We start from the raw sequence: 26320 nt of genomic DNA, 5'->3' as shown, positions 1-26320 counted from the left end.
TCAAGCAATTTTAAGTAAAAATGTAAAGAATATGGATATGTGTATAAATAATTTATGCATGAAAGGGAATAAATAGCAGAATAAATCTGTAACAAGATACACAAATGAAACTGGAACTATTTTATCATCTGCTTCATGTCTAATGTACAGCTCCACCTTCAAACTTTAGGCCACACCTCCTTTATGAGTCTCTTAAATCCTCGTCGCTCCAGTGTGAAATTAAAGACACCAAGCATGTCTTGCCTGATCAGCTACGTTTAAGTTCAAAGCAGTTATTCTGGATTTTTAAAAACATTTTTCGGTATTAACTAAGCCCCCTAGTTTAAACATTACACAAACACCAAAGCAGAATTATGTAACTTGTATTTCGAATGTAAACATTAGTAACGGTAAACAATCAACATGAATTCATCAAGAGTGTCGCTATTCAAAATTTGTGCCATGTCATAAAATGTTTCACATTTTATTAATCTTTATTAGACTATTATTCATGTCTGTAAATACTGCAGTACTAATTTGATCTGGTTTAGGAACCATAGATTACTACTAGATTACTGTCTAGATTATGGTCATCTGAGTGATCCAGAAGCTACAGAATGGTCAAGTCCAGAATTTCACCATCAGCCCTTTGCCTAGTCCCTCATACACACACACACACACACACTGGACACCTGGACATGTTTAAGCATTTGTGATCAGGCCGAACAGATCAAGCTAATAAAATCGTCAGTGCCGTGAAAAGGGTTTAGGGAGCATGGAGTTGTTGTGATGGTGTGTTGAGAACCAGGAAGGGCATACGGTCTTCTGAAGGTGATTGGTTCAGACAGGGTGATGTCAGGTAGTGGGTGTGGTTTGTCAGCATGCCGGTTCTACAGGATGAACGGCAGGATGGGGGAACGCAGAGGTGGGTAGTCGCGGAATTCCTTCAGATAGCTGCGGTGTTTCCCTTTAGCCCACACGGTCATCTGGATGAAGCCCACCAGTGTGAAGAAGGCCACCGGCAGACACTGAGTCATCAGGGTGAAGCCCAGCCACGAGCCCAACTGCACACACACACACACACACACACACACAAGGCAGCATGGGCATATCTTTAAAAAAAAAAACTATTAAAAATTAAATTAAGTTAATATGAGCTCTACAATGCAGAAATGTGTCAATTAAACAAGTGTTTGCTGTATGTGTCTGTGACAGTAGTGCGTCTGCAAATCACTGGTTTATATTAATGCTTTGGTGAAGTTTTCTGTTAGGAGACATTTACTGAATATTTATGGAAGGAGTCTCCAGTGTCAGGGCTTTGTAACAGTCAGAGGTAAAGCTGTAGCTTTAAGTTTCCCAACATCTTCAGGACAGGCGTTTTTGCTTTTTATGGTTTCTTGGTAACATGACAAGCTGTTTGTGTTTTTTTTTTTAACTTCAAGAGAGAAAAAGAGAGGCTGGTGAGGGGACTGGCTGTTTATAGCTTCTATAATGTAAGTTAGAATAGCAACTAACTCGTTTCGAGGACATTAAATGTATCTATAAATGGATCAAAAGCATGTGTCATTCTTTTAAAAAATGTAATGGTTAGCAAATTGCTGTGGTATAAGAGGAATAAAACACTTTGGGTCATGCTGTTATAGGAAAGTAGTCAACTTCAGGGTGGCACTAACTCCACTTCATCACACCACCCTGTTAATTATTTTCCTATAACAGCACCACACCAAGTCTTTTATTCCTTACTTATTAGGCTGCGTGTAAATGTAGCTAATGCCTTTTCGAGTTGATGTAGTAAAGCAGTTCAGTTGTACTAGGATTAAATTTCTTCAATTTTTTTTTATAATGATCACAGTTTTAGAAACCGAACACTGATCTGCGTTCCTGCTCTGAAATGCTTGGTGATTTATGGTGGTCGTTTCTTCCACATGGACATTAACGCCATGCGTGCTGTATTTAGTACGAGACAAAATTAGCATGTGAGAGGGAGAGAGAGAGAGAGAGAGAGAGAGAGAGAGAGAAAACTGAATTTTCAAAAGACCTTTAGTACAGTTACTAAACAACTGTCAATTATTCTCACTTCGTTAAAAAACAAATTAATATGACAAAAATAAAATCAAAAACAAAATACACACACATTATGTATATATATATATACATAGGTATACAAACTCTAACTTTTCATTACTAACTTCACACAAAGCCACTTTATAACACCAAATCAAATAATAAGAAAAGAGAGAAAGTGAGAGAGGGAGATAGACAAAAGGGAGATACACAGACAAACAGAACAAGAGAGACAGAAAGATAAAAAACAAAGACAGAAAAAGAGAGAGACGGAGAAAGAGAGGGAGCACTGACCTCGTATGTGTAGTTAGGGCAGGACACGAGCAGAAAGATCCAGGTGAAGGGGTTCTTAGTCGGGTATGGGATCTTCCTAGTTTTAGATCCTGAGAGATGAGAGGGTTTATTTATAAGGAAATACAAAAGAACACAGTCAAGAGAACACAAAAGTTATCTTATGCCTGGGATGTGTACGCATGAGGGGATGAAGCCTCACCTGGTGGTCGGAGATTTCTCAGTGCGATGTGGATGGAGAAGTTTCCGATCTGGCAGAACTGCAGAAACAGAGAAGTGTTCATACTTTTTTAAAACGTCTGTAATGTCAAGGTGGTAGTCAGCCTACATCTAACACATTTCCATTTAGAAACAGGCTTAGTTTGAAATCGGTGTTCTGTTCATGTCCTCTAATCATGCCTGAGAGGCGGGTATGTTCTTCTGAGATGATCTGTCAGATTAGCTCATGTTTAACTAACTGGCTTGCGTTAGAAGCAAAGATTATAAACATTAATGGATATGAGTATAATAATATCCTGTCAGAACGCTTGTCAGGTTAGCTCACGTTCACTTCTGGGTGATTATTAGCTTTTAAAATAATGACCATTTATGAATAAAGATTAAAAGTCCTCTCAGAAATCCTGTCAGGTTACATCACGTTATTTAGCCAGCCCCGTCAGGTTACCTTAGCCTAGTTGTGTAAAGTACGACTTCCTGTTAGGTTAGTTTATGTTAGCTATCTGGCTACAGCAAGCCTTAAAAATCTTTTCAGAAATCCTGTCACTTACCAGGAAAATAATGAGGGCCACTTTCACCTGCTGCTCTCCGTAGGCTGAAACACGAAAACAATATCAGAGCATCAGAATGAGAAAGAACACAAACTAAACCTTGGCCTGGAATTTCCAAACTTTTGACATTTTCGGTGGGCGTCACAACTACAACCCAATAACATTCTGTCTGAACCAGAAAAAAAATCGCAGTTGGAAACCCAACCATTAGGATTTTGGTTTTAAAAAACAGTTTGTGTTCAGTATGTAAAATGTGCTACAGGTTAACTGTGTGTGTGTGTGTGTGTGTGTGTGATTAGCATGTACTCACTAGGTGGTGTGTATAGCGGGTGGTTGATGTAGTAAGCCATCCATGCCGCGAAACCCCAGTAGTACGTACAGTTCTGGAAAACACACGCACTGGGTTTTCAATTGCAAATTTAATAATTTCATCGATTCCCACACAAACTGTTCTTTAAACTACCTAGCATAAAATACTGCTTTAAGCTAATGTCAGGTAGAGAAAAGTTTGCCTAATGTTAGCTGGCTTGATACTAATCATGTAGCATTCAGCAAGTGAAACTAAAAAGGTAACTTATAATGTTAATTAAGCTAACTAACTAGCTGGGTAACAGTACCACAGCACAGTACTTTAGTAATCTTATTAAACATTCTTTTTTTGGTTTTTACAATGACATGATGTATTTGGGTCCCTGGAGGACTAGCGGTTAGGCCTTGGTGCTCTCACCGCCGCGGCCAGGGTTCAATTTCCGGCCAGGGAACCAACCCCAACCACTAGGGCTGCACAAGACATTGCACTCTCACTGTCGGTCCCAAGCCCAGACAAAATTGGGGAAGGTTGCATCAGGAAGGGCATCCGGCATAAAAACTGTGCCAAATCAGTTATATGGACCAATGATCCACTGTGGCGACCCCTAACAGGAGCAGCCAAAAGATGACCAACAATGACATGATGTATTTGAAGTAACAAACTTCAAGTATCAACACTTAGCTGGCCAATTCAACTGAAGAGGAAAGGATCCAAGTCACAAGAAATGAGTTAACCTCTGAGGCAGTTAACATGAAGTTTGTCTAGATAAACGTAACCTCATGTGAGAGCCAATAAACAGCAAAAAGGACAGACTGCTTTTTTCTGAAGAATAGCAAAATATAAACAAACTTTTCATTCATTCTATGTAATGGTTACACCAGATTTGCATTCTCACGACTGTACAGATGTTGCAAGCTAGATAATATTAGCACAACGTTTCCTCTAAAATCACATAACCCCAGGAACCGCTCATATTCCTCTGATTTTTCTCCACACTGGCAAAGAAAATAGTGAAGTGAGAGTCCAGTGTATTGGCTGCTTAAAATGGTTCTGAGGATTTGAGCACATCCTGAATTCTTTATTCCTCGTACACCACAGTAGTTTCCTAATGATTACAATTTTTAATTTAATAATGAACAGCATGTGATAATTTTTTATCAATTTATAGTTACAAAAAGACACAGCTTGCCAAGTGTAAACTCCTCCGTCTTGAAGAATTCCCACATCAAAAACCTGCAACTGTTGCAAAGTGCTGACACTGGAGACTCCTTACATAAATGTTAAATAAATCTCTCCTTACAGAAGCCATATCAATCATTGTACAATTGTTTTATTAAATATCAACAGGTTTAAAGTGATTAGTTATAGAAATATTCATCAATCAAATATTATTTGTTATAGAAAATTAATCAACACCTCTTGACCAACCAGATTCAAGAGTTCAACAGCGCTGTGGTGTAAATAATCATAGTGATAAAGTTAGTCATATAGAAATAGATAATATTTACATTGTGCGTGTGTGTGTTTGTGTGTGTTCACCTTAAAGATATTGCGTAGAGGCATCGTCCCGTGAGAAAAGCGGTGGACGAACAGTGTCTCTAGCAGTCTCTTGACGTAGTGGAAGGAGTGACACATACACGCCAAGCTACCGCACAGGAGAACTGCATTACCCATCAGCCCTTGAGCTTTTACAATTTCATTACAGTAAAGGCTAGTTTAGTGCACATACACACACATATCCTCTGATTCTGTATGGGTAAAGTCTAAAAATAAGGTAAACTAAACTAAACTAAACTAAAAATAAGGTTTAAAAAGGGTCACATAAGAAAGTTTACAGAAGGAAGTTCCTGGTTTGAACACAGGGTGTCACTATCACTTAAAAAAAAAATGAGTTCAGTATCAATCATTTACAAAACATAATTCTTGTTCTTTTGATAATCTTCTAACAAAATTCCTAATGCACATGTGCAGACCTACATTACCAAATGAAACCAAATGTAAAGAAGTGGAAAACTGTAAGTTAATGCAGGAGTTTTTAGGCCGTGTGTGTGTGTGTGAATCCGTTGCTGTATTAAAATCTGTAGACTTTACACAGTAACACTCCTGCATCAAGCAGATGGATGAAACAGTTTAAAACCTGCCTATGAAGCTGCTTACTTAACCCTTGTGCTGTCAAAAATCAGCCACCGCTACGTTTAACGGCAGAGAAAACGAGTGGTGTCCACTGATTAAATGCAGTCTTTCTGCACTGTGCAGATTGAAAACCCAGATATTCTCAAAGTTTGTGATGAAGGTTGTTTCTACATGAAAAATGGATTTGAGGTTTAAAATTAAATTAAACTGCTTTATTTTAGGGTTTTAGGGAAAGCAGGTCATTTTTGACCCTTAGGACATAATGTTAAGACTACACAAGAGTTAAATACAACAGACAACAGTGAAAATCAAGGGGTCTGCTAATTATATCTGTATTTTTATTATTACAAAAAGTCTGTGGCCTTGGACTACTCCATATTTTTTATCTGTCCTCAGTAAGAGAGGTTTGTAACCCCCTGGTTTGAGAGAATATTTGTGAAGTATCACTCACTGCACGACCCAGTGCTTGCTTGTGGTGAAGTCATATTTGGGCTGGTAAATAAACGGCACACGGAAATAAAACATCAGGTAGATGATCAGCGGGCCGGCGTATTCTGTCAAAAACACCTGAGAAATAAAGAAAAACAGACACTGTTGAAACAACATTTTGTGGGGAGATGATATTTTACACTAATAATTTGTATTTGTGCTGTTGTTGATACAGATATATAGTAATACGTTTCAATATATTAATACGATATTCAAGTTAGTTTTTTTAGCCCTGAATTAACAAAGGTGGAGCGTATGTTAAATTTGATCAACCACTCACTGGGCTTCACCATAATATTTCACCTAAAATTAGCTAGCCAGATAGCATACTATAACATACAACTGGTATTTAATAATTATGCAATATTATATTTAGGATAACGTGAGCAACTAACAACTGCATCTCAGTGCTATGTTTAGGTAGCTAGCTAAATCAGTCAGCTAGAATAAAATAAATTTCAGCCAGCTAAACTATTTCATTTATTTTTAACTGAAGAAATAAAAAAGGTTAATACAGTTGAGTGCAAAAGTTGATTTTGCATCCATTATGGTTTGGAAAGAAAGAAAATAAACCACAGCTGCATTGTGCGATTTATCTAAAGAAAAAAAGAAAAGAAATACGGAAGTTTTTTTAAAAAAAAGTCAAATATGGGTAAATCATTTAACAAGATAATCCAAAACAAGATCAACACAAAATTATGCAAACTTTTGGACATGACTGTAAAGTATGCGAGATGTAACTTAAGCTCCGCCTTCACTGACCCATGGACATCTGTCACTTAACGAAATCAGGACGTGCAAATAGCGTGTTGTCGTGTGAGCGTGTGCCAGTAATAATCACCACACACACACACACACACACACACACACACACACACACACACACACACACACACACACACACACTAAGAGCCGATGTGTCTGTCAGTTGGTTATCGTAGCCGTGTTGAACTGCTATTAATAAACACCCTGAATATAGCACTACCTAATACTCACACTCTCTCAGATATGGAGCATCAAGTGTGTGAATACACGTGTGTGTGTGTGTATGTGTGTGTTTGTAGTGATCTTGAAGTTTGTGGTGTGGTTTCTTATCTGCACTTTGGTAGAACGTAAACACAAATGCTGCAAGCAAATGAACTTTCCAGAGCAGGATGTAGTGAGTAGAGTGAATAAAGTTCACTCCAAAAGATATGAGCGTGTTTGGTTTGAAACAGTCACGGGTAAGTAATATAATTGGTTGTTTGCTATGTCAATCAAATCTTCTCTTCCTGTAAAAGTAGGCGGTTCTTGGTGAAATTTAGATTGAGGAAAAGTAGCAGAGTCTCTGAAGAAAGTTATACACATCTGCCTCATGAGAGTATATGTATATGGAAGTGTTTAAGGTGAGATATGTGTTTGTGTGTGTGTGTGTGTGTGTGTGTGTGTGTGTTACCGTGACCCAGCTGATCTGGGCTCCCAGGTCTCTGAAGTAGAAGGTGGCTGTGGTTCCCACAGGCAAGTGCTGCAGCACGTCTTCATCCTTCAGAGATTTTCCCTCTGCATCAACAATCCCACAATGCATCAGTACACCATCTCACACACACACACACACACACATACGCACACGAACAATCTGCACCTCAAAGCCTAATGCGATTGTGTCTATTGATTTGTTCTATAATATTCAGTGGTAATAAATAGTTGACTATTTTCTGCTTTTGTCAGATCAAATAAAAATAAGGCATTCAGCAGCACTCACTGTTCATATAATCAGTAATGTAATCTTCAGGATTACTTGTTGTTTAATTGTATTACTTTTAAATTTCATTCGAATTTCGTGTAGAATAATATTGCAGTGCTTTAATAAAAGTACAAAGCCAAATAAAGAACATGAAACTCAATGACTTCTTTTGCTACCAAAATGACTCAATCATAAAGAGCCTCTTTACATGCAATACTGAAAGTCTGAATTTTCACACATCTCCCTTCAGGAACTGACTGCTGCAATTTAACAGACTAGGATCAATGATCCATAAAAAGCAACTGAAATAAGATTTATGTGTATTTTTCAACTCTGGTTGAGAATATTTGAATTTAAATCCTGTATAAATGTAGTTTGTTTTCACCCAACACTGGCATCTGGGTTCCATAAATCATGAACCAAAACTGTTAATGAGACAAATTTAATAACAAAATAAGCAACGGTTCCATGTCAGTTTCACCTGTACCATGTTTCTGGAATTAAAGATTTAATCAGTGTTTATAGTAAGAGGAAAAAATGTATAGTGATATTAGTGATAACAGGAACTAACTTTTCTCGTGGATGTTCTACAACATTAAATCCTAAATATAAACTGTTAAAATATCATGATGTGTTGTTCTTTAATAAATTCCATTTAAATTTACGGTATTTGGCAGATAAACATTGTAATCTTTGGCAAATCGCTGTGATATAAGTGGAAGAACACCTTCCAGTCACCTTCCGGTTATATGAAAATAAAGCGAAGTATCGTGCCATGTCACACCACCCTAGCATGGTTTATTTTTGCATAACTACATGGCCACTGGACAAAGAAAGTGAAAAGAAAATGTGGAAAGAACTATGTCTAACTGTAATGAAAGTACTCACTGGGGTCGAGACGGATGGACTGTCTGGCAGGATAAAACTGTGGGTCTGTAACAAACACATAGTCAACAAACACAATAATAAAGTCCACCAACCAACCAACTGATCTGACAATAAATCAGCATTCGTCTTTCTTTAGATTTCTTTAGCTTAACACACTGCTTAGCATAAAATACCAGTTTTATTACATGATATTATAGTTTATAAATATGATGCACTAGCTAAGCAAACCAGCTAACCATTAAATTTACACAAATCTCCCACATCGCCTCAAATATAAGCGATCAGCCAATGACTGTTAAACTTTTGTACTTTTAGATTCACATGTTAGTTATGAGGCTAATACATAATACACACTGGCTGGGCTATTATCACACCTTAGACAGAAATTGATTGCTTTCAGCTGCACCAAGATGGCTCTTTTCAATCTAGCTACAGTTTTACGTACTTTGAAGTATGGCTAGGGGACAAAAAGGTGAAGGAAAAAAAAGAAAGTGGACAAACTGCATAGAACTGATTCCCCAAACTATTCTTTTAAAAATTTACTTGTGTATATGTAATATTCAAATGTAAAAAAACAAAAAATCTATAGTGTATAAATATGTAACAGTTATCACAGAGTGGTTATTTAATCTGAAGTCAGCAGTGAAAGTCTTAGTTATCTTAGCACTTAGCTATTAGCACATTAAAAGTCTGTTAGTTTACTCACGGCTCTTATGGAACATAGATTTGATCTCTCCAATGGTTGCATTTGGCTCCACCTGTTCATGACAAACACACACAAATAAACACTCTACTCTCTACACACTCCATCTGTGTGTGTGTGTGTGTGTGTGTGTATATATATATATATACTGTATGTGTATGCATGTGACAAATTAGCAGTATATTTAGCCACTATCCCTGGTGTTCCCAGACAGTGGGTGTTTGGAACAGCTGACATTCTTAGACACAAAACACACTCCAGGCGCTGCACATGTATTAAAAGTGTAACATCCGTGTCATGGCACTCGAGCTGCAATCTACACCATCCCACATGGATACTGTTCGCTCAAGTACACTATAAACACATGCTAGCCACACCAAAGTGTTACTACCACAGCTGAAACACACACACATACACATGTACAGTATAGAGATTAACTCTGGGCATTATTAGTAGACAATAAGAGAATCAAAATTCTCCACACACTACACAATGTTTAGCATGTATGATTTGCTCCTTTTTGGACTTAGAGGTGTTTGTGATGCACGACCTTTCACCTGGAGGGATCCCTGACAAAGAGCACCTGATCCCAGAATCCCACTGTGTCACAAAAATAGACTATTAAGTTGAGTCTGATGAACTTATTTTTGTTGCTGCACTCATACACTACCATTCAGAAGTTTGGAATCACTGTTGAGAAGCTTACAATTACTGTTCAGAGGTTTGGAGTCAAACTTCTAAAAAGGTTCAAAAGGTTGGAGTTACTGTTCAGAAGTGTAGAGTTACTGTTCAAAAGTGTACAGTCACTGTTCAGAGGTTTGGAGTTACTGTTCAGAGGTTTGGAGTTACTGTTCAGAGGTTTGGAGTTACTGTTCAGAGGTTTGGAGTTACTGTTCAAAAGTTTGGAGTTACTGTTCAAAAGTTTGGAGTTACGGTTCAGAAGTTTGGAGTTACTGTTCAAAAGTTTGGAGTTACTGTTCAAAAGTTTGGAGTTACTGGTCAGAGGTTTGAAGTTATGGTTCAGAAGTCTGGAGTTACGGTTCAGAAGTCTGGAGTTACTGGTGAGAAGTCTGGAGTTACTGTTGAGAAGTCTGGAGTTACTGTTGAGAAGTCTGGAGTTACTGTTGAGAAGTCTGGAGTTACTGTTGAGAAGTTTGAAGTTACTGGTGAGAAGTCTGGAGTTACTGTTGAGAAGTCTGGAGTTACTGTTGAGAAGTTTGTAGTTACTGTTGAGAAGTATGGATTTACGGCTCAGAGGTTTGGAGTTACGGCTCAGAGGTCTGGAGTTAGGGCTCAGAGATCTGGAGTTACTGTTCAGAAATCTGGAGTTACTGTTCAGAAATCTGGAGTTACTGTTCAGAAATCTGGAGTTACAGTTGAGAGGTTTGGAGTTACTGTTCAGAGGTTTGGAGTTACTGTTGAGAAGTCTGGAGTTACTGTTGAGAAGTATGGAGTCACTGTTCAAAAGTTTGGAGTTACTGTTCAGAGGCTTGGAGTTACTGTTCAGAACTTCTACTGTACACTTGATATATGGATAAATGACAGATGTCAACATGGAAACTCCCAGTCTTTGTGACGTTTGACCCTTCTGTAAACTTTCCTTATTAACCCTAACAGTGTGTTGAGGCTCCTGGCTGCTGCAGTGCCCACAGGAACACAGCACCATATGACGCAGAGCACCAGACGTTCCTCAAAACCCACGTTAGCAAGCTATAGATAGCGTCAAGCCCCAAAAGTAGCTGTGTTATATTTAACTGAGAGAACATGCACTGATACACACTGAGCTGCCTGGCTGCTGGATCAGAATAAACACTGCAGAACTAAATAATTATGAATAATTTTAGTGTTCTTGAATTTTTAAAAAAATTGCTCTTACCTTGTCCAAGAAGCAGAGCTTGTCCTTGGTCTTGGCATCCAAAATCTCCACCTCAAAAAAGACAACAGCTTTTTTAGTTTTTTTGGTGGGTTTGCGTTTGGCTGGCAAGGGCCCTGGGAGGCCTGTGATCATGGGGGCATTTAAAGTCCGCTTGGGCTGAGTGGCCTCTAACGCCAAGGTGTCCATACTCTCTCTCTTTTTGTGTACTCTGTCTTGTTTCTTAGTGTTTTCTATCTCCCTGCCACAGGAAATCCTTCTATCTGTCTCTATCTCTCCCCCGCAGCCATCCCTTCTCTCTCGCACACCCTCTAAAAGGAGAGCTGGGAAAATCTCTCTGGCTCTCCCCCAATGCCATCCCTCCACCACCCTGCCTTCTCCTTCCCTCTCTTTTTAGAGCTAGCCAGTTGGGGAAATCTCTCTGACTCCACCCTCCTATCTTCCTCTCCCCCTACCTCATTAGGGTAGTGGCGTTATTCCAACAACCCCAGTGCACACCCCATAACCAATCAGACCCTGCAAACTAGGGCTGGTTTATATGAAGATATAATATCCATATCACCAAAGATATGATCACAACATGCTTCTCTAAGAATATTGTTAGGAATATTTGGTACTTCTCCAACAGGGCTACGCAATATATCGCCATATTGGTCTTTGCAATAACAAACCACTTTGTTTTATTGTGGTCTGTTAGCAAGTGATCAATTCCACATCAGTTTTTGGTAAAACCCAGGAGTTCTGCAAGTAGTTTTAATACATTAAGGAATATCACAATCACAAAATTCACAAATCACAAAACAACTGTCCAACTCCACTGATACTTGCAGTATCACATAGCTGGAATATTTTTCAAATTTCCAGGAAAATTTGTTTGTTTTCCTTTACAAACAATTATTACAAACATTTTTGAACATGTATATTTTTTAAAATGTAGCACAGCTCTTTTGATGTCAATCAGTAAACCTGAGTGAAACTAAATATTGCATCAAATATTGTGTACACTCTCATAAAAGTAGAAACCTTCTTCAGTTGTCTCTCTCAACGGTTCTGTGTGGGACCCAAAATCAGAGAGTTTAGGTTTCCAAGTATAACCCTATTTGGAAGCTAATGACCCTTAATTATCCACTAAACACTTAGAGAACTAGCTGAACTGATAATCTGCAGAAATGTTTGCACCCGCTGACTTATTTTGTAATTGCTACAAAATTAACGTCAGTCCATGTCTGCTCTGCAGTTAATGTTGCTCCTAATAATGAGGTATGTATAGTAAGTATATAATATAATAAGTACACAGACTTAGAAAAAAATTACCCAGCACTTTTATTATTGAGCAACTTGTTTATTGACACAAATCCAAAAAAACCTGCCCTTTTGTTTTCTGTTGACTCACAAGCACAAGCTTCTGAAATTGAAAGTTGAAGTTCACCTAGATAAAGTAAAACACAATGTAACCACAATTGTATCTTTCACATCCTGCGTCATTTCCCCTTCAGTCAATAAACTTTTCTGCTGGGGGAATTTTATTTGTGTTTGCTCTGACCGCTGTTTTAGGAAAAAAAATCCCAGAAAAGATTAGTTTTCAGATAGCACCGTATTTTCCGTTGCAACAGGTCAAAAATGGTGACTGCTATGCCTGAACCATAAATGTTTGTCACCTCTGTAACTGGAATTTTAATAAAACTGGTTGAAATGTTGTTAATATGATATACACTTTTTAATTTATAGTTCAACGCAGGTTTGGATTCTGCGAGTATGAAGTTAATGAATAAAAATTCTTTATAATACAGATTAGATTTGATTCATGAAATAAATCTGTGCTGCAATCGCTGTGGAGCTGTGGATATTTCTGATTTTACACTGACAGGGTCCCACAAAAAAAAAAAACAAAAAAAAAAAAGGCTTATGACCCGTTGCTCTATGACACTAAATAAGTTTACCATGTATGAAAACATCAAGCAGCATCAAGCAGTACGGTGCTTGATGCTCATGCAAAAACACACACACACACTTCAGGAGGTAATGTGAAAAATGCCCTCGCTCCCACTCCCACCACTGCCCCTCCCTTTATAAATGCAACCAGTGCTAATTATAACCTGCCTACTGGCAATGAAACACACACACACACACACACACACACAGAGTGCAGACAGGGGATCAGCTTTAAGTTGGTCATAATAACTGTTAAACAGGGCTGCCTAATTATATTGCTGCTTGTTAATCATTACCACAATATTATTAACACTACAACATCTAATCACTAAACATGGTGTTATGTGATCGTCCTGTCTGATCGTCATGTCTGATCGTCGTGTCTGATGTCAGCTGCTCTACATTTCTGGGTCTGGATTAGAGTTAGCCATTTGATGATATGATATAGATATTGTAACAAAATACACTTTTCTAAGAGTACTGTATGTATCATCAATGTGTTGATGTGTGTGTGTGTATGACAATAAAACTAGACTGTTATTTACAATAAGTCACTAATTGTTCATACCTGTTATTCTCTTCATTCTCATTTTTCTTGTTATAATAGTTATTTTTGACAATAAATTTATTTTAGCTTTCTTTTAGACAATGAATTAAAAAAATCCAAATACCATATTTGTTTCACAGATTCTATATTTTTTGTTTTGTATTGTTTGCAAACTTACATAATGATATGTATATTGTATATTAAAATGTATCATGCCCATCCTTAATTTGTATGAAACGGAGCATTCAGTACACACACAAATCTGTTTAGTATAAAATAACACCGGCTAAATTTGAATCATTGATTGGGTGGGTTTTAATACATCACACAATCACATAACTAGGAAGATTCAATTATTCAGATTTTAATCTTGATCACAGTAGTTGGTATTCTAAAAATAATAAACCAATTGTGATATTAGTGAACTTAGCTACATCTGCTAATTGGTATAAAATATTAAATATTGTATTTTATTTATTCTGGTGCATTAAATCACCCTTAGGTCTGGGGAATCTGGTCTACACTGTGGGATGTATTAGATTAAAGTCAGTCCAAATGATATTTCTTTCCTTTTACTCTCTACCTGGATTTTCCATACAAATCTTTGAACTAGTGAAAGTCCCTCTTTTTTTTTTTTTGCTGACCAGTTTTCCCAGATCCCTTGCTCAATAGTTTCTCAGCTTCATGTGCAGTTGATTTTTGCTTGACTCTTTGGCTCCACCAGGTGGTTACTTTGCTTTAACCTCTACAGAAACATTTCATTCAGGAACATGTCGTTTAAATGATTTATATGGCTGATATCTGGTTCATGTGAGTCTTACAAGGATTGTGGCTATGAAACAGTGGTTTAAAATTAAACTAGTTTGAAGTAACAAGCTTATTTGGGTCATTTATATAAATAATAACGCCCGACTTCCGGGAGTCTGACAGCAACAGCATGGTCGCTGGTGCATTATTTCATAAAATAAACCTTCAGTATAACTGTTGTGGTCCATAGACTCGTTTACTTACTAACCTGCTCCAGAACCAAACCACGTTTTCAAGGCTGTAAATAACTGGTATGTTGTTTAGCCTAATATAAGTGTGGGCTATATATATATATGAACCTGCCATACCATAAACGCCCAATGGGTGCTACAGAGCAATAAAACAAAATGCTACATTATAACGAGGCTGAAACACATGAGCCACTGTTACATCTCCATCAATGATGAACCGAATGATCTGCATCTATAAATCCTCTATAATGACTTATTCATGTCCGATTATTGTCCAATCAATTAAGTGGAGTCTAATCTCTCCTTCACCTTCTGCCCTGCGTCACCAAATTACACATTTAACTAAAAAAAAATACCTCTGTTAACAACACACGCATTATCATCATTAAAAAATGAAACAACAACAAAAAACCCTTAAAAAGTCTGATCATTTGCAGAAACGATCTTACCTCGTAATGCTTCATTTTGCCTGCAGTTTAAACTCGTTGTCATCCGATATTACTGACAGATCCAAGATCCAATCAGAGCGCTCGACCGACATCGCGCGGTCCAATCAGCGCCGAGATTGTCGCTGTTCAGACCGGAAGTTATTTAGGATTACAGACAGGTCGACCGTTGGACAAAGAAACGCATGGGACACGCCCACTTTTGCCCTCCTGTCTGAATGAAATCTCACCTTATCTAGCCTACTGTGTGTGTGTGTGTATATATATATATATATATATATATATATATATATATATATATAGTTTACAGGACTATATCGTTTTTTGTACATTTTTGCACATTCCTGTACATGTATTTCGTCTTATTTCGTCTTATTTTTTATTCATTTCTGATTTTTTTATTTAGTTATTTAAATGCACAGGTTTTCATTTCACTGCAAGTTATATGTATACTGTATATAACTGTGTATGTCACAAAATGTTGAATCTTGAATAGTATAGTGTAATTATAGTGTAGTATAGTATAGTGTAATATACACCGATTAGCAATAACATTATGACCACTAACAGGTGAAGTGAATAATATTGATTATCTTGTTACAATGGCACCTGTCAAGGGGTGGGATATATTAGGCAGCAAGTGACCAGCCGGTTCTCAAAGTTGATGTGTGGAAGCAGGAAAAATGGGCAAGCGTAAGGATTAGAGAGACTTTGAAAACGGCCAAATTGTGATGGCTAGATGACTGGGTCAGAGCATCTTCAAAACGGCAGGTCTTGTGGGGTGTTCCCAGTATGCAGTGGTTAGTACCTACCAAAAGTGCTCCAAGGAAGGACAACCGGTGAACTAGCGACAAGGTCATGGGCACCCAAGGCTCATTGATGCGCATGGGGAGCGAAGGCTAGTCCGTCTGGTCTGATCCCACAGAAGAGCTATTGTAGCACAAATTGCTGAAAAGTTAAAGCTGGCTATGATAGAAAGGTGTCAGAACACACAGTGCATCGCATCTTGCTGCATATGGGGCTGTGTAGCCACAGACCTGTCAGAGTGCCCATGCTGACCCCTGTCCTCCATCGAAAAGCATCTACAATGGGTATGCAAGCATCAGAAATGGACCATGGAGCAATGGAAGAAGGTGGCCTGGTCTGATAAATCATGTTTTCTTTTAAATCATGTGGAAGGCCAGGTGCGTGTGCATCGTTTACCTGGGGAAGAGATGGCACCAGCATGCACTATGGGAAGAACGCAAGCTGGCGGAGGCAGTGTGATGCTCTGGGCAATGTTCTGCTGGGAAACTTTGTGTCCTGGCCTTCATGTGGATGCTATTTTGACACGTACCACCTACCTAAACATTGTTGCAGACCAGGTACACCCCTTCACGGCAACGGTATTCCCTAATGGAAGTGACCTCTTTCGGCAGGATAATGCGCCCTGCCACACTTTAAAAATTTTGTTGACCTGGCCTCCAAATTCCCCAGATCTCAATCCAATCAAACATCTGTGGGGTGTGCTGGCCATCAAGTCCGATTCATGGAGGCCCCACCTCGCAACTTACAGGACTTAAAGGATCTGCTGTTAACGTCTTTGTGCCAGATCCCACAGCACACCTTCAGGGATCTAGTGGAGTCCATGCCTCGACGGGTCAGGGCTGTTTTGGCAGCAAAAGGGGGACCAACATAATATTAGGCAGGTGGTCATAATGTTATGGCTGATCAGTCTAGTATAGTACAGTAAAGTGTAATATAGTATAGTACAGTATAATATAGTGTAATATAGTGTTGTATAGTGTAAGTGAAGTTAAGTGTGGCCAAGTACAGTGACCCATACTCGGAATTTGTGCTCTGCATTTAACCCATCCAAATGCACACACACACAGTAGTGAACACACACACACCATGAACACACATTCGGAGCAGTGGGCAGCCTTTATTTTTTTGCTGCGGCGCCCGGGGAGCAGTTGGGGGTTCGGTGCCTTGCTCAAGGGTCTCACCTCAGTCGTGGTATTGAGGGTGGAAGAGTATAGTACATAACATAACATAGTATGTAACATAGTATAGTGCAGTATAGTATAGTGTAACATAGTATAGTGCAGTATAGTATAGTGTAACAAAGTATAGTGCAGTATAGAATAGTGTAGGAGAAGTGCAATTAATTTTTTTTAAAGAAATTCCACGCTGCACTGGGTTGATGTCCCTAGAGACTGCAGAATACCCAGAATGCACTTTTTCTGTTTGTATTGATTAGGAAGTAGGGCAGGATATCGAACAAAGGGCGAGTGTCATTACTGCATTCTCTCTGTGAATAATAACAAGCTTTAGAATAATTAACAAACAATAATAGTGTAAATGTTTGGAAGTTATATGACTTTTTTCCCCCAGGATCAACACATGAATACACACACATTTATTCTCCCAATTCCATAATAACGTAAAATAACAATCATTCAAATACTGCAACCATTTGATCACCTTTGACCTTTGAATTTTTTTTTTTTATTATTTAGGGTATTTTACTGTTTAGTGTGTATGTGAAATCCTTTTTGTTGTTTTACATTGTTGTACTTTATTGTCTTTACCTTCGGGAAAGAAAAAAACACAATATCCTGGTTTAGCCAGTGTGGTGTGAGGATACATTCAGCCACAGTTTCAATACATTTGCTGTTTTACGAAGTTGTAAATACTCGTGGATCTTTTTGGAGTCCATTCATGAACCACATAAGAGCAGTGTAAGAGGCATCTGGACAAATCAGAACCACAGATCATTAGAAATATGTTTAAAGGTGAGATGTAAATAAATGTGATATAACCTGCAAACCTTTTTTTTTTTTTTTTTTTTTTACTTATTAGCTCATGATTCTGGCTTACTATATTACATTTATGACTTATTATCTTATTTTCAAACTTATTGTATCTAAACTGTGGTATTTTGCTGAAATCATGACTTTATTAAAAAAAATCTAAAAAAAAAAAAAGACTTTTACTCTCTAAATTTCATCTTAACAGTTTGATTAGGTTGAATTGTTGATCACAATAATGATTTATTAAATGGAATTTTTATATTCTCCTAACTGCCATTTTTTTTGTGAAAGAAATGTTTACGATTGGTTTATATGAGCTAGTAAAAAAGGGTTACAATTGTACTGGCAATAAAGTATGTGTAATATTTAAATAATAATAATAATAATAATAATAATTGTTTATTATTTGTTTAATATGTGTTTATTATTATTATTAATAGTAGTAGTATTAGGCATTAACCATAATGTATATATATTATTTAAATAATAACAACCACAACAACAACAACAACAATAATAATAACAATAACAATTATTATTATAATTATTATTATTAGTTGGTTGGTTGGTTAGTTGGTTGGTTAGTTAGTAGTCATTACCAGCTCCACAGTTGTGATTGGGTGTGGTACTCTTGTTTTCGTAGCGCAGCAACTTTGACGCTGCACGCCTTTGAATCTCATCCAATCAGAGAGCAGGCTTCTGTGACGTCTCCTCTCGGCTGTGTTCTAAACCCCGCCCCAACCCCTTATTCAGGCGCCTCTGTCCGTTACAGCACTACAGTACTCTACACACTTCCTAGTGCACTAGATGTCGCACAGGAGGCGGATTGGGATTCAGCCTGGAAGTTACCGCTCTTGATGCTGCTAGACTTTTCTCGAACTTTCGGAAATGCTTTAAAAAGAGAGTACATGGATCCTGCAGAGATACTTTTAGACCTGCAACCTGAGGGAGTAACAACATCAACAACAAGATCTTCTTCCACCTGATTGGACGAGTGGTAACTTTGTCAGACTTCTGGTCAAGTTTTTATTATTGTTATTATTTAATTTAAACCTGTAGAGAAATCCCTAGATGGTGAGGATGGGAAAGGACTACTACAGCATTTTAGGGATTAAGAAAGGCGCGTCTGACGACGAGATTAAGAAAGCTTATCGCAAACAGGCTTTAAAATATCACCCGGATAAAAACAAGTCTCCCAACGCTGAAGAGAAGTTCAAGGAGATCGCGGAAGCCTACGACGTCCTGAGTGATCCGAAGAAGAAGGACATCTACGACAAATTTGGGGAAGAAGGTCAGTTACTTGTTGACATTTTATCTACTAAAGTAAATAAGGCGTTTAGTTTAGTTTAGTTTGGGGAAAAGTTTCTCCGTCTTTATTATGGAGGCTGTTTCTGCGTCTCAATTCGCCTCTAAATAGTGTCCGAGGTTTGAGTGGGTGCGTCCCAAATCAGCGAGTTTACCAAAAGTACCCGGAATACCGAAACAAACTTAAATATTATTAGAAATAAAACTACAGAAATAGCGTACGTCAGCATCTTGATAAGCAAATAGCACTTTATACATGCTGTGCATTATAAATTTATAAATAAATAAATAAATAAATAAATAGATCACTCAAAGGATAGATTTAAGGCTTTACAGTAATTCAGTCTTTTTGTTTTTGCTTTGTTATTTCGTGTTTCTGTTAGTGTATGAATGTATAAATGTAAGTAGTGACTTGTTTCTATTTTAAAATGAGTAAAAAGTTTTTTTTTGTTGTTTTTTTTTCGAAGCCTGTTTACATTTGTGGATAAAATTTTCCATATATAATCAGTAAATTTATAATATGTTTTTTAAATTAGACACGGCTATCATAGATAGCTAAAACCTTTTTTTTTTCCCTCCGAGTTACATTTTAGCGTTTGTTTCATTTGTTTGTTTTTTTTTAAACAAATAATGCCAAATTACACCGAAATAATTTTGTATAAATACAATCACAAAATACGTCACAATTATAAGGACAATGGTCTCATTTCCCTCCTTGTGCAAAAAAAAAAAAAAAATTCTGGTAGATTTTTGAAGTGTGGATCTGTGGACACTTGTTTTCAGTTAACATTACCCATAATTCCTTGCGTGACGTAAAGAGGGAGGAGGAGTTTTGTGACTCTCTGCTTAGGACGTGTTTTAGAAAGGCGTAAATGAAATGTGGAAATAAATCGGTGTAATTGTAAATTAAATTATATAGTATAAATGATGTCAGGACTAACGAATGAGGAAAAGCCTAAATGCAGCGAGGAGGTTGTTTACGGAGACAGCGCGCGTAACTAGGCAACAACATTCGCTTCCTTTACACGACGTGTTCGTTAGTAAAGTTGTGTCCCAAATGACGTACTGTACACTACGCACTATATACGCTACCGTCTAGTCTAAGACTTCTAGAAGGTTAATATCGTCTCTAATGGAATACCAACATTTTTTTTTTTAACTAATCAGAACTACGAGCCGTTTCCCAGTCGACGTCAAACACACGTAATGCGACGCCGGTACCTTTAGCCGAATACCCAGAGTAAAAGAAAACGAATTACTTCATTTTAATGTTCACCTTTTTATATTTTAGTTACCTTTTATATTACCTTTGATGCCTTTTTTTTTGTTGTTAATTCTGAGCAAATCTGAGCTGGCGTCAGCGCCTGGTAGCCCCGCCCCCTTCCTCTACGTAAGCAAAGCCGCGACCATTAAGCGCACGAAGCGTCGAACATCCTACGCTTCGTTCTTTCGGGTGAATAAGTGCATCATCTGGGTAACTGAAGTGCACTTCTTCTTCTCAGTGTGAACACACTACTCAGTATTTATACTACAGGACGGCGTAGAACAGCGCGCGAGTGTGCGATTTGGGACGCACCTTACGTCTCAGTACTTGTGTATACTCTTGCTACAAAAGTATGTACTTTTTCTTCGCAAAGCGAGTACGTACTTGTAGTGCATAGTATAAATAGGTGAACTGAGACGCAGGGCGTAACACTCCTGTAAAGGAAAGTTGGCGTGTTTGGAGTCGAATCACTACGTAGGGTTTGTGCCCTATTTAGTGCCCTATCAGAACACCATTTGGGACGAGGATTAAACTTAAGCTCGACAGTGAAGGAAAATCCCTCAAGCTGTATTCTCTCTAATAAGCCTTAATCTCGCAGACCTGAACATACGGGCTGCTTTTCTTTTAAGATTAAACGTTGAGTTTATTATCACGTTGAAATATCGCGATACTACGCGGTAACGTTTGTGTATCTGTGAGATTTCTCACCTTAAACCGTTTCTATAACGGTTTCCGAAACTACTAGCTTAAAGTGTTTTTTTTTTTTTTTTTTTTTTTTTTTTTACCCCCTAGAAGTGAATCAATTTTAAAACCCAAACCTGTCAGAAAACTTGGTGCGCTAGCATCTCCGCTAGCCGAATTCGACGCCACGCTTATCATTTAGCTAAACAATACAAAAGAAAAGTAAGAGAACAGAATATAAAGTGTAGATGTTGCGAAAAAATATATATATAATAGCGTAAAATGACGGTTTAGTCGTTTAAAAAAACCGAGTAAACTCGAGCTAACTTGGCTAACTGTGTATCCTATTGCCGTCGCGCGCAGCTGTGTTACGTCACCGGCGCTGTTCTGGAAGGTTCCAGCGCGCGCTCCTGTCAGGCTTCATGAAGGCACTGAGGGGAAGCAGCTTTACTCATCACATATCACATTATTAGAGTCAAAAATAGTAATAATTAACATTTTAAAGCTATAGCACGCAGGCCAACATGATTATAAAGCTTTAAAAAAAATGTTTGTAATTTATAGTCATTTAGCTTTCATTGATTTTTTTTTTCTTTTCCTTTTTTTTCCTCTTGCAGTTTGAAAGCCCATGGAGGTGTGAAAACTGAGTGTGAAAAAATGAATTACAAATTACAAATTCTTTGTGTGTGTGAAATGAAAACGAAACTAAAAATTAAAATACATTAGCAAAAAAAAAATGCAGTTGTGTGTATGGCAAAAGTGAAACTAAAAGATAAAATACAATAATTGTACCTTTTTTTAAAAAAAAAAATTTGAGAATGACTTCTATAAAATCTGAAACAAACACATCAGTATTTATCACGTTGTCGTTCCAAGCTGAAAGAGTGGCTCTGAGGAAATTATGCGTGCTGAGGCATCAAAACAAAAAAACTATCAGTGAAGTAAATAGTGAGAACACTGTCTGATCATACACTGTGACTATGCATAAACCATGACACTAATAGAAAGCATTTTATTTGTTTTTTTTTCTTAACCCCTGAAACCATGCACCATTATAACTTACACAAAACCAGACTCTAAACCTGGAGATGTAACGTGATGACAGTGACAAAAATGCAACAACAAAAAAAAAAGCTTCAGCTTGTTTGGTATCTGACCACGACATCGATGCCAAATGTTTTTCTGAATGAAGTTTGTCATGAAATGGGATTCAGAAACATTGCTGAGTGAACGGTTGCAATCCATTGCGATTAAAAGTAAGCAATGTGGTCCTGACCCCATACTTTTTTTACTGCATGGTAGTTTATTAACACAGTGACTACAAATACAAGTCCTAAGGTAATGGCTGTCAAGTAATTCTTCATGTGTATTGCTGCAGAGTTGTTAAAAGGATTATTAAAACAGGGCTCTAATGCAGCACCTGCATTGCTTCAAACTGATTTATAGCACTTCATTAGTTAATGGGAGTTAAGTAAATTTCAGGGAAGACATAAAATGAAAATCTGTTCTGTTTGCAGGGCTGAAGGGTGGCATTGGCGGAGGTGGCGGTGGGCCAAATGGCTCCGGCTTCACGTACACCTTCCAGGGTGACCCGCATGCCATGTTCACCGAGTTCTTTGGTGGGAGGAACCCCTTTGAGCACATCTTTGGTCGCGGCATGGGTGGCGATGATGACATGGATGTGGATGAGCCGTTTGCGAGCTTTGGCCTGGGCGGTGGGCGCCACTTTGGTGGGAGGATGGAGAAAAAGCAGGACCCACCGGTGACCCATGAGCTCCGCGTGAGCCTGGAGGAAGTGTTCAGTGGTTGCACCAAGAAAATGAAAATCTCGCGGCGCAGACTGAACCCAGACGGCCGCAGCACGCGCACAGAGGAAAAGATCCTCACGGTGGAGGTGAAAAAGGGCTGGAAGGAGGGAACCAAGATTACTTTCCCTAAAGAGGGCGACCAGACGCCAAACAACATCCCCGCTGACATCATATTCACCGTGAAGGACAAACCGCATCCGGTGTTTAAGAGAGACGGATCAGACATCATCTACCCAGCCAAGATCTCGCTCAAAGAGGTGAGTGGAGCCTGTAGTGCATACGAGTTTAGATTAGAAAGTGGCATTTAGAAAATTGTAACGTGGTGTTTTAGGCCCTATCTCTTGGTTTGATTGTTTGCTTATTCTGTCACTTCATTTCAGTCTGAACACACAATTTGAATTCGAAATCAGGAGCAGGTCCCAGAATAGTACCAAACAAACAAAAGTGCAGTTTGGCTGAATTGTGCAAAAGCATTTAGGCACAAATAAAAGACAATGATTTCCTTAGAATTTTCAACAATATACAATGCTACAATTATGTTTCTTAAATGTAATATTTGAGACTACTTTTAGACAACAAATGAAATCTGATTGGACATAGCTCATTTGAAGTTAGAATCCTGCTTTTGAAACATTCAATGTTCCCAGAAAATAAAAGTTGCATACATGGCGTTTAAACAAAATAAACTGGACATCGATACAAACTGGACTGTTGTGTTGTTATAGCTGATTAACTGTTTGTCTTTGTGTTTGTCTCAGGCTCTCTGTGGTTGTACAGTAAAGGCCCCTACGTTGGACAAACGCACAATCTCCCTGCCTCTGCAAGACATCATCGTCCGTCCTGGGATGAAGCGGCGAATCACAGGCGAAGGCCTTCCTTTGCCTAAGAACCCAGAACGCCGTGGTGATTTAATCGTTGAGTTTGAGGTGAAATTTCCAGAGAGACTGACTCAGGATGCCAAGGACACTATTGCACGGGTCTTACCCTCGTAATGATTGCACGTGACGATGTTGCGTCCACCGACTGAAAGCTGTGACGCATGAAACTGTGAACTGAGTAACGCTGAACTGCAAGACGGCGAGTCTCTCTGGATGACCAATCTTCTTTGCTGTGCTTTCCTCTTTTGCTCTCAACTGAAAAGACTGTTTTTCATAAAAGAGCTTATGTTTGAAATTCACTTTAAATGTACAGTGAGTGAAACTGTATGTACTACTGGGGGATATTCCACGAAGAGAGCAAACCTGATGAGCCAGACTTATTTCAACAAACCTGGCTAGTTTCTTTCAATTTCATTTAAATGAAGGAAGCTGATCTACGCTTTAGCTCCGTTACTTTGGCAACATATGCTTTTGGTCAATGCTGCTCAGGCTAATGTTGGAGCGTAGCTGATGAATGATGACATCTTGTTGAATTATTTGGTATTTTAAATAAAATAAACTAAAGTTTGATTACGTATTCTGTTGGCCATTTTCTACCAGGCAGCTTCTATGCCTTTATTAAAACTCAGGGTATTTCCTTTTTCCATCTTGTAGAGTTTAATAAACAATCTCTGCTTTACGGGATTTAAAGGTTGCTCTTTGTTTACTGTTTTTAATTGACATTTTTGCTATTTCTGATTTCGGCGATTGATTATCGGGGCAGCTCAAATATCGCATGTAGTCATGTGAGCCTCGATTTATACAGCTTCTCTGGAATTAGCTTAAACATGTTGCACCTGGATTTTGTTAGTGAAACTCATTGAGCCTGGAGTCATCTGTCTGGTTAATCCAATCAAAACTGGATTTTATGAGCTTGCTTCGTGGAATAAATTCCTGGTGTTGAATGGCAGAAAGGACCATTAGGATCATGGTTCACATAGAACGTTTCTCTGTCTCTCTCGTTTTTTTTTTTTTCCCTTTTTTCTTCCCCCTGCTCTGTTCTTTGTGCACTTTGGCAGTTTGGGATTGTAAATATTTTGTATATTCAGTGGCGAGCTTGAGGTTTTATTTTGATTAGTACGGGTGCACTGAACCCTTTTCCCTTTTTTCATTCTGCATTTGACACAATACTAATATCAGCACTCTTACACAGATATCCTCACAGTGATTGATCTGAACGTGAGCTTCAAGTTACACGAGACATAATGGGACATGAAAGGCAGTGTTAGCTAACAACAGTTTGTGTCTGGTGCTCTTGTGTAAAAATGTAGGAAAGGTCAAATCTGGTCACATAGTAACACGGGTGGATATCTGGTCAGAGTCTGATGCAGATACATATTAGATTGTTGTATCAAAGTTTTCTCGGTTTTTTGGAACAGTGCAGGAACAACAGGTGTGTTTAAATTTTAATGGACCTCTCAGTCTGACTAAAGATAAAATTGATTATATGTAACTACAGTATCTATATAAAATTGGTTGGTATGATGGACATTTGTGTGTATGAATGGAGTGAATTTATATCCAGAGATGTTAGAACAAACGTGTGTGTGTGGTTTTTTTTTTTTGTTTGTTTGTTTTTGTTTTTGTTTTTTTAACATGCATATTGGAGAGATGCGAGAGAGTGTATCAGTCCAGAACACTAAACATATAGGCTAAACACCCCATCTACACCCAGTTTAGCCTTACAGCTTTTAGTGTATGAATGAATGAAGCGCTTAACCCTATGGGTGTGTGTTTCTGTCTGATTCATCCTGAGTGGATCATAATGAAGCTCAAGCAAAAATAATGGACTAATGGATGATAGAATGGTCATCTATCATGCATGTAACCATGCTTATGATGCACAATGGCACATTGTGTCATAGAAATGACTAAACCTGTAGTATGTATGATTTAGTTTGGATAGTGGTGTAAAAAATCGGTTTTGAGAAAGACATAAATGACTACAGATCTACCAGATCTGGATTTCTAGAGCTTATAATTAAGTTTTGAGCTGTTCAGTGAGATGCATAACTCTGAGCTCACTACCACTCCAGATAAACACTAACGGGTTGTGCTGTGTGTAAGATCATCCAGATTAATAGTGTTGATGGGTTTAAAAAAGAAAGAAACAAAAAAAAGCCAAATGGTTCTCTGTGGGCTAAATTGTGACCAGTCAGGAAGAGTTTGTTTATTTCCCCTTACTGCAAAAAAAAAAAAAAAAAAAAACTGCCTCAAAATGAATAATGTTGGATGAATCTTGTGTGAAATTGTTCTGTATTCATCCACGCTTTGACTTGAACTCTTGTAATATGTCACTGTAGGTGCTATTCTTAATGCAGCTGGCTGCTTGAAATGATATTTGAATGAATTGGGTGATGATTAAATGACAGTATGATAGCAATTTATATTTAAAAGCACCTGTATT

At 38.0% G+C, this 26320-nt stretch overlaps 3 protein-coding genes across 5 annotated transcripts; 1 reads left to right on the top strand and 2 right to left on the bottom strand.

Annotated features, from left to right (window-relative positions):
• Window positions 1-346: 346 nt before the first annotated feature.
• tecrb (trans-2,3-enoyl-CoA reductase b) lies at window positions 347-15237 on the bottom strand. 2 transcript variants are annotated; one of them, XM_026931889.3, is made up of 12 exons: window positions 15147-15237; window positions 11224-11274; window positions 9351-9402; window positions 8645-8689; window positions 7469-7572; window positions 5996-6111; window positions 4951-5056; window positions 3412-3484; window positions 3102-3145; window positions 2537-2594; window positions 2338-2426; window positions 347-1043 (listed from the first exon to the last, which is right to left on the bottom strand). In XM_026931889.3, exons 1-12 carry the CDS (start codon window positions 15159-15161, stop codon window positions 870-872), a joined length of 927 nt encoding a protein of 308 aa, XP_026787690.1. In that variant the 5' UTR covers window positions 15162-15237; the 3' UTR covers window positions 347-869. The 2 variants fall into 2 exon arrangements, with proteins under 2 accessions (XP_026787690.1, XP_026787689.1); XM_026931888.2 differs by lacking the exon at window positions 15147-15237 and having other exon boundaries at window positions 11224-11578.
• Window positions 9411-11216, bottom strand: LOC128317540 (probable serine/threonine-protein kinase DDB_G0288147). The gene is made up of 2 exons (XM_053229890.1): window positions 10054-11216; window positions 9411-9947 (listed from the first exon to the last, which is right to left on the bottom strand). Exon 1 carries the CDS (start codon window positions 11011-11013, stop codon window positions 10063-10065), a length of 951 nt encoding a protein of 316 aa, XP_053085865.1. The 5' UTR covers window positions 11014-11216; the 3' UTR covers window positions 9411-9947; window positions 10054-10062.
• A 3620-nt stretch (window positions 15238-18857) lies between the features above and the next one.
• dnajb1b (DnaJ heat shock protein family (Hsp40) member B1b) lies at window positions 18858-24447 on the top strand. Of its 2 annotated transcripts, XM_053229999.1 has the most exons (4): window positions 19089-19229; window positions 22262-22444; window positions 22706-23253; window positions 23755-24447. In XM_053229999.1, exons 2-4 carry the CDS (start codon window positions 22375-22377, stop codon window positions 23986-23988), a joined length of 852 nt encoding a protein of 283 aa, XP_053085974.1. In that variant the 5' UTR covers window positions 19089-19229; window positions 22262-22374; the 3' UTR covers window positions 23989-24447. The 2 variants fall into 2 exon arrangements, with proteins under 2 accessions (XP_026787691.1, XP_053085974.1); XM_026931890.3 differs by lacking the exon at window positions 22262-22444 and having other exon boundaries at window positions 18858-19229.
• The last annotated feature ends 1873 nt before the right edge of the window (window positions 24448-26320 follow it).

Source organism: Pangasianodon hypophthalmus, chromosome 26 (assembly GCF_027358585.1).
Source record: "Pangasianodon hypophthalmus isolate fPanHyp1 chromosome 26, fPanHyp1.pri, whole genome shotgun sequence".
Taxonomy (NCBI): Eukaryota; Metazoa; Chordata; class Actinopteri; order Siluriformes; family Pangasiidae; genus Pangasianodon; species Pangasianodon hypophthalmus.
The sequence above is the reverse complement of the archived record's forward strand: the minus strand, read 5'-3'. Positions and strand labels throughout refer to the sequence as shown.

Bases quoted from the DNA above. Each gene is read 5' to 3' on its own strand.
- LOC128317540 (XM_053229890.1), bottom strand. From the start codon at position 11,013: ATGGTGCTGTGTTCCTGTGGGCACTGCAGCAGCCAGGAGCCTCAACAC.
- tecrb (XM_026931888.2), bottom strand. From the start codon at position 11,409: ATGGACACCTTGGCGTTAGAGGCCACTCAGCCCAAGCGGACTTTAAAT. The intron at 8,690-9,350 runs GTGAGTAAACTA...TGTTTGTTACAG, and splicing joins ATCTATGTTCCATAAGAGCC to ACCCACAGTTTTATCCTGCC. The intron at 5,057-5,995 runs GTGAGTGATACT...CCTGTGCGGTAG, and splicing joins AGCAAGCACTGGGTCGTGCA to CTTGGCGTGTATGTGTCACT.
- dnajb1b (XM_026931890.3), top strand. From the start codon at position 19,010: ATGGTGAGGATGGGAAAGGACTACTACAGCATTTTAGGGATTAAGAAA. The intron at 19,230-22,705 runs GTCAGTTACTTG...TTCTGTTTGCAG, and splicing joins CGACAAATTTGGGGAAGAAG to GGCTGAAGGGTGGCATTGGC. The intron at 23,254-23,754 runs GTGAGTGGAGCC...TGTTTGTCTCAG, and splicing joins CCAAGATCTCGCTCAAAGAG to GCTCTCTGTGGTTGTACAGT.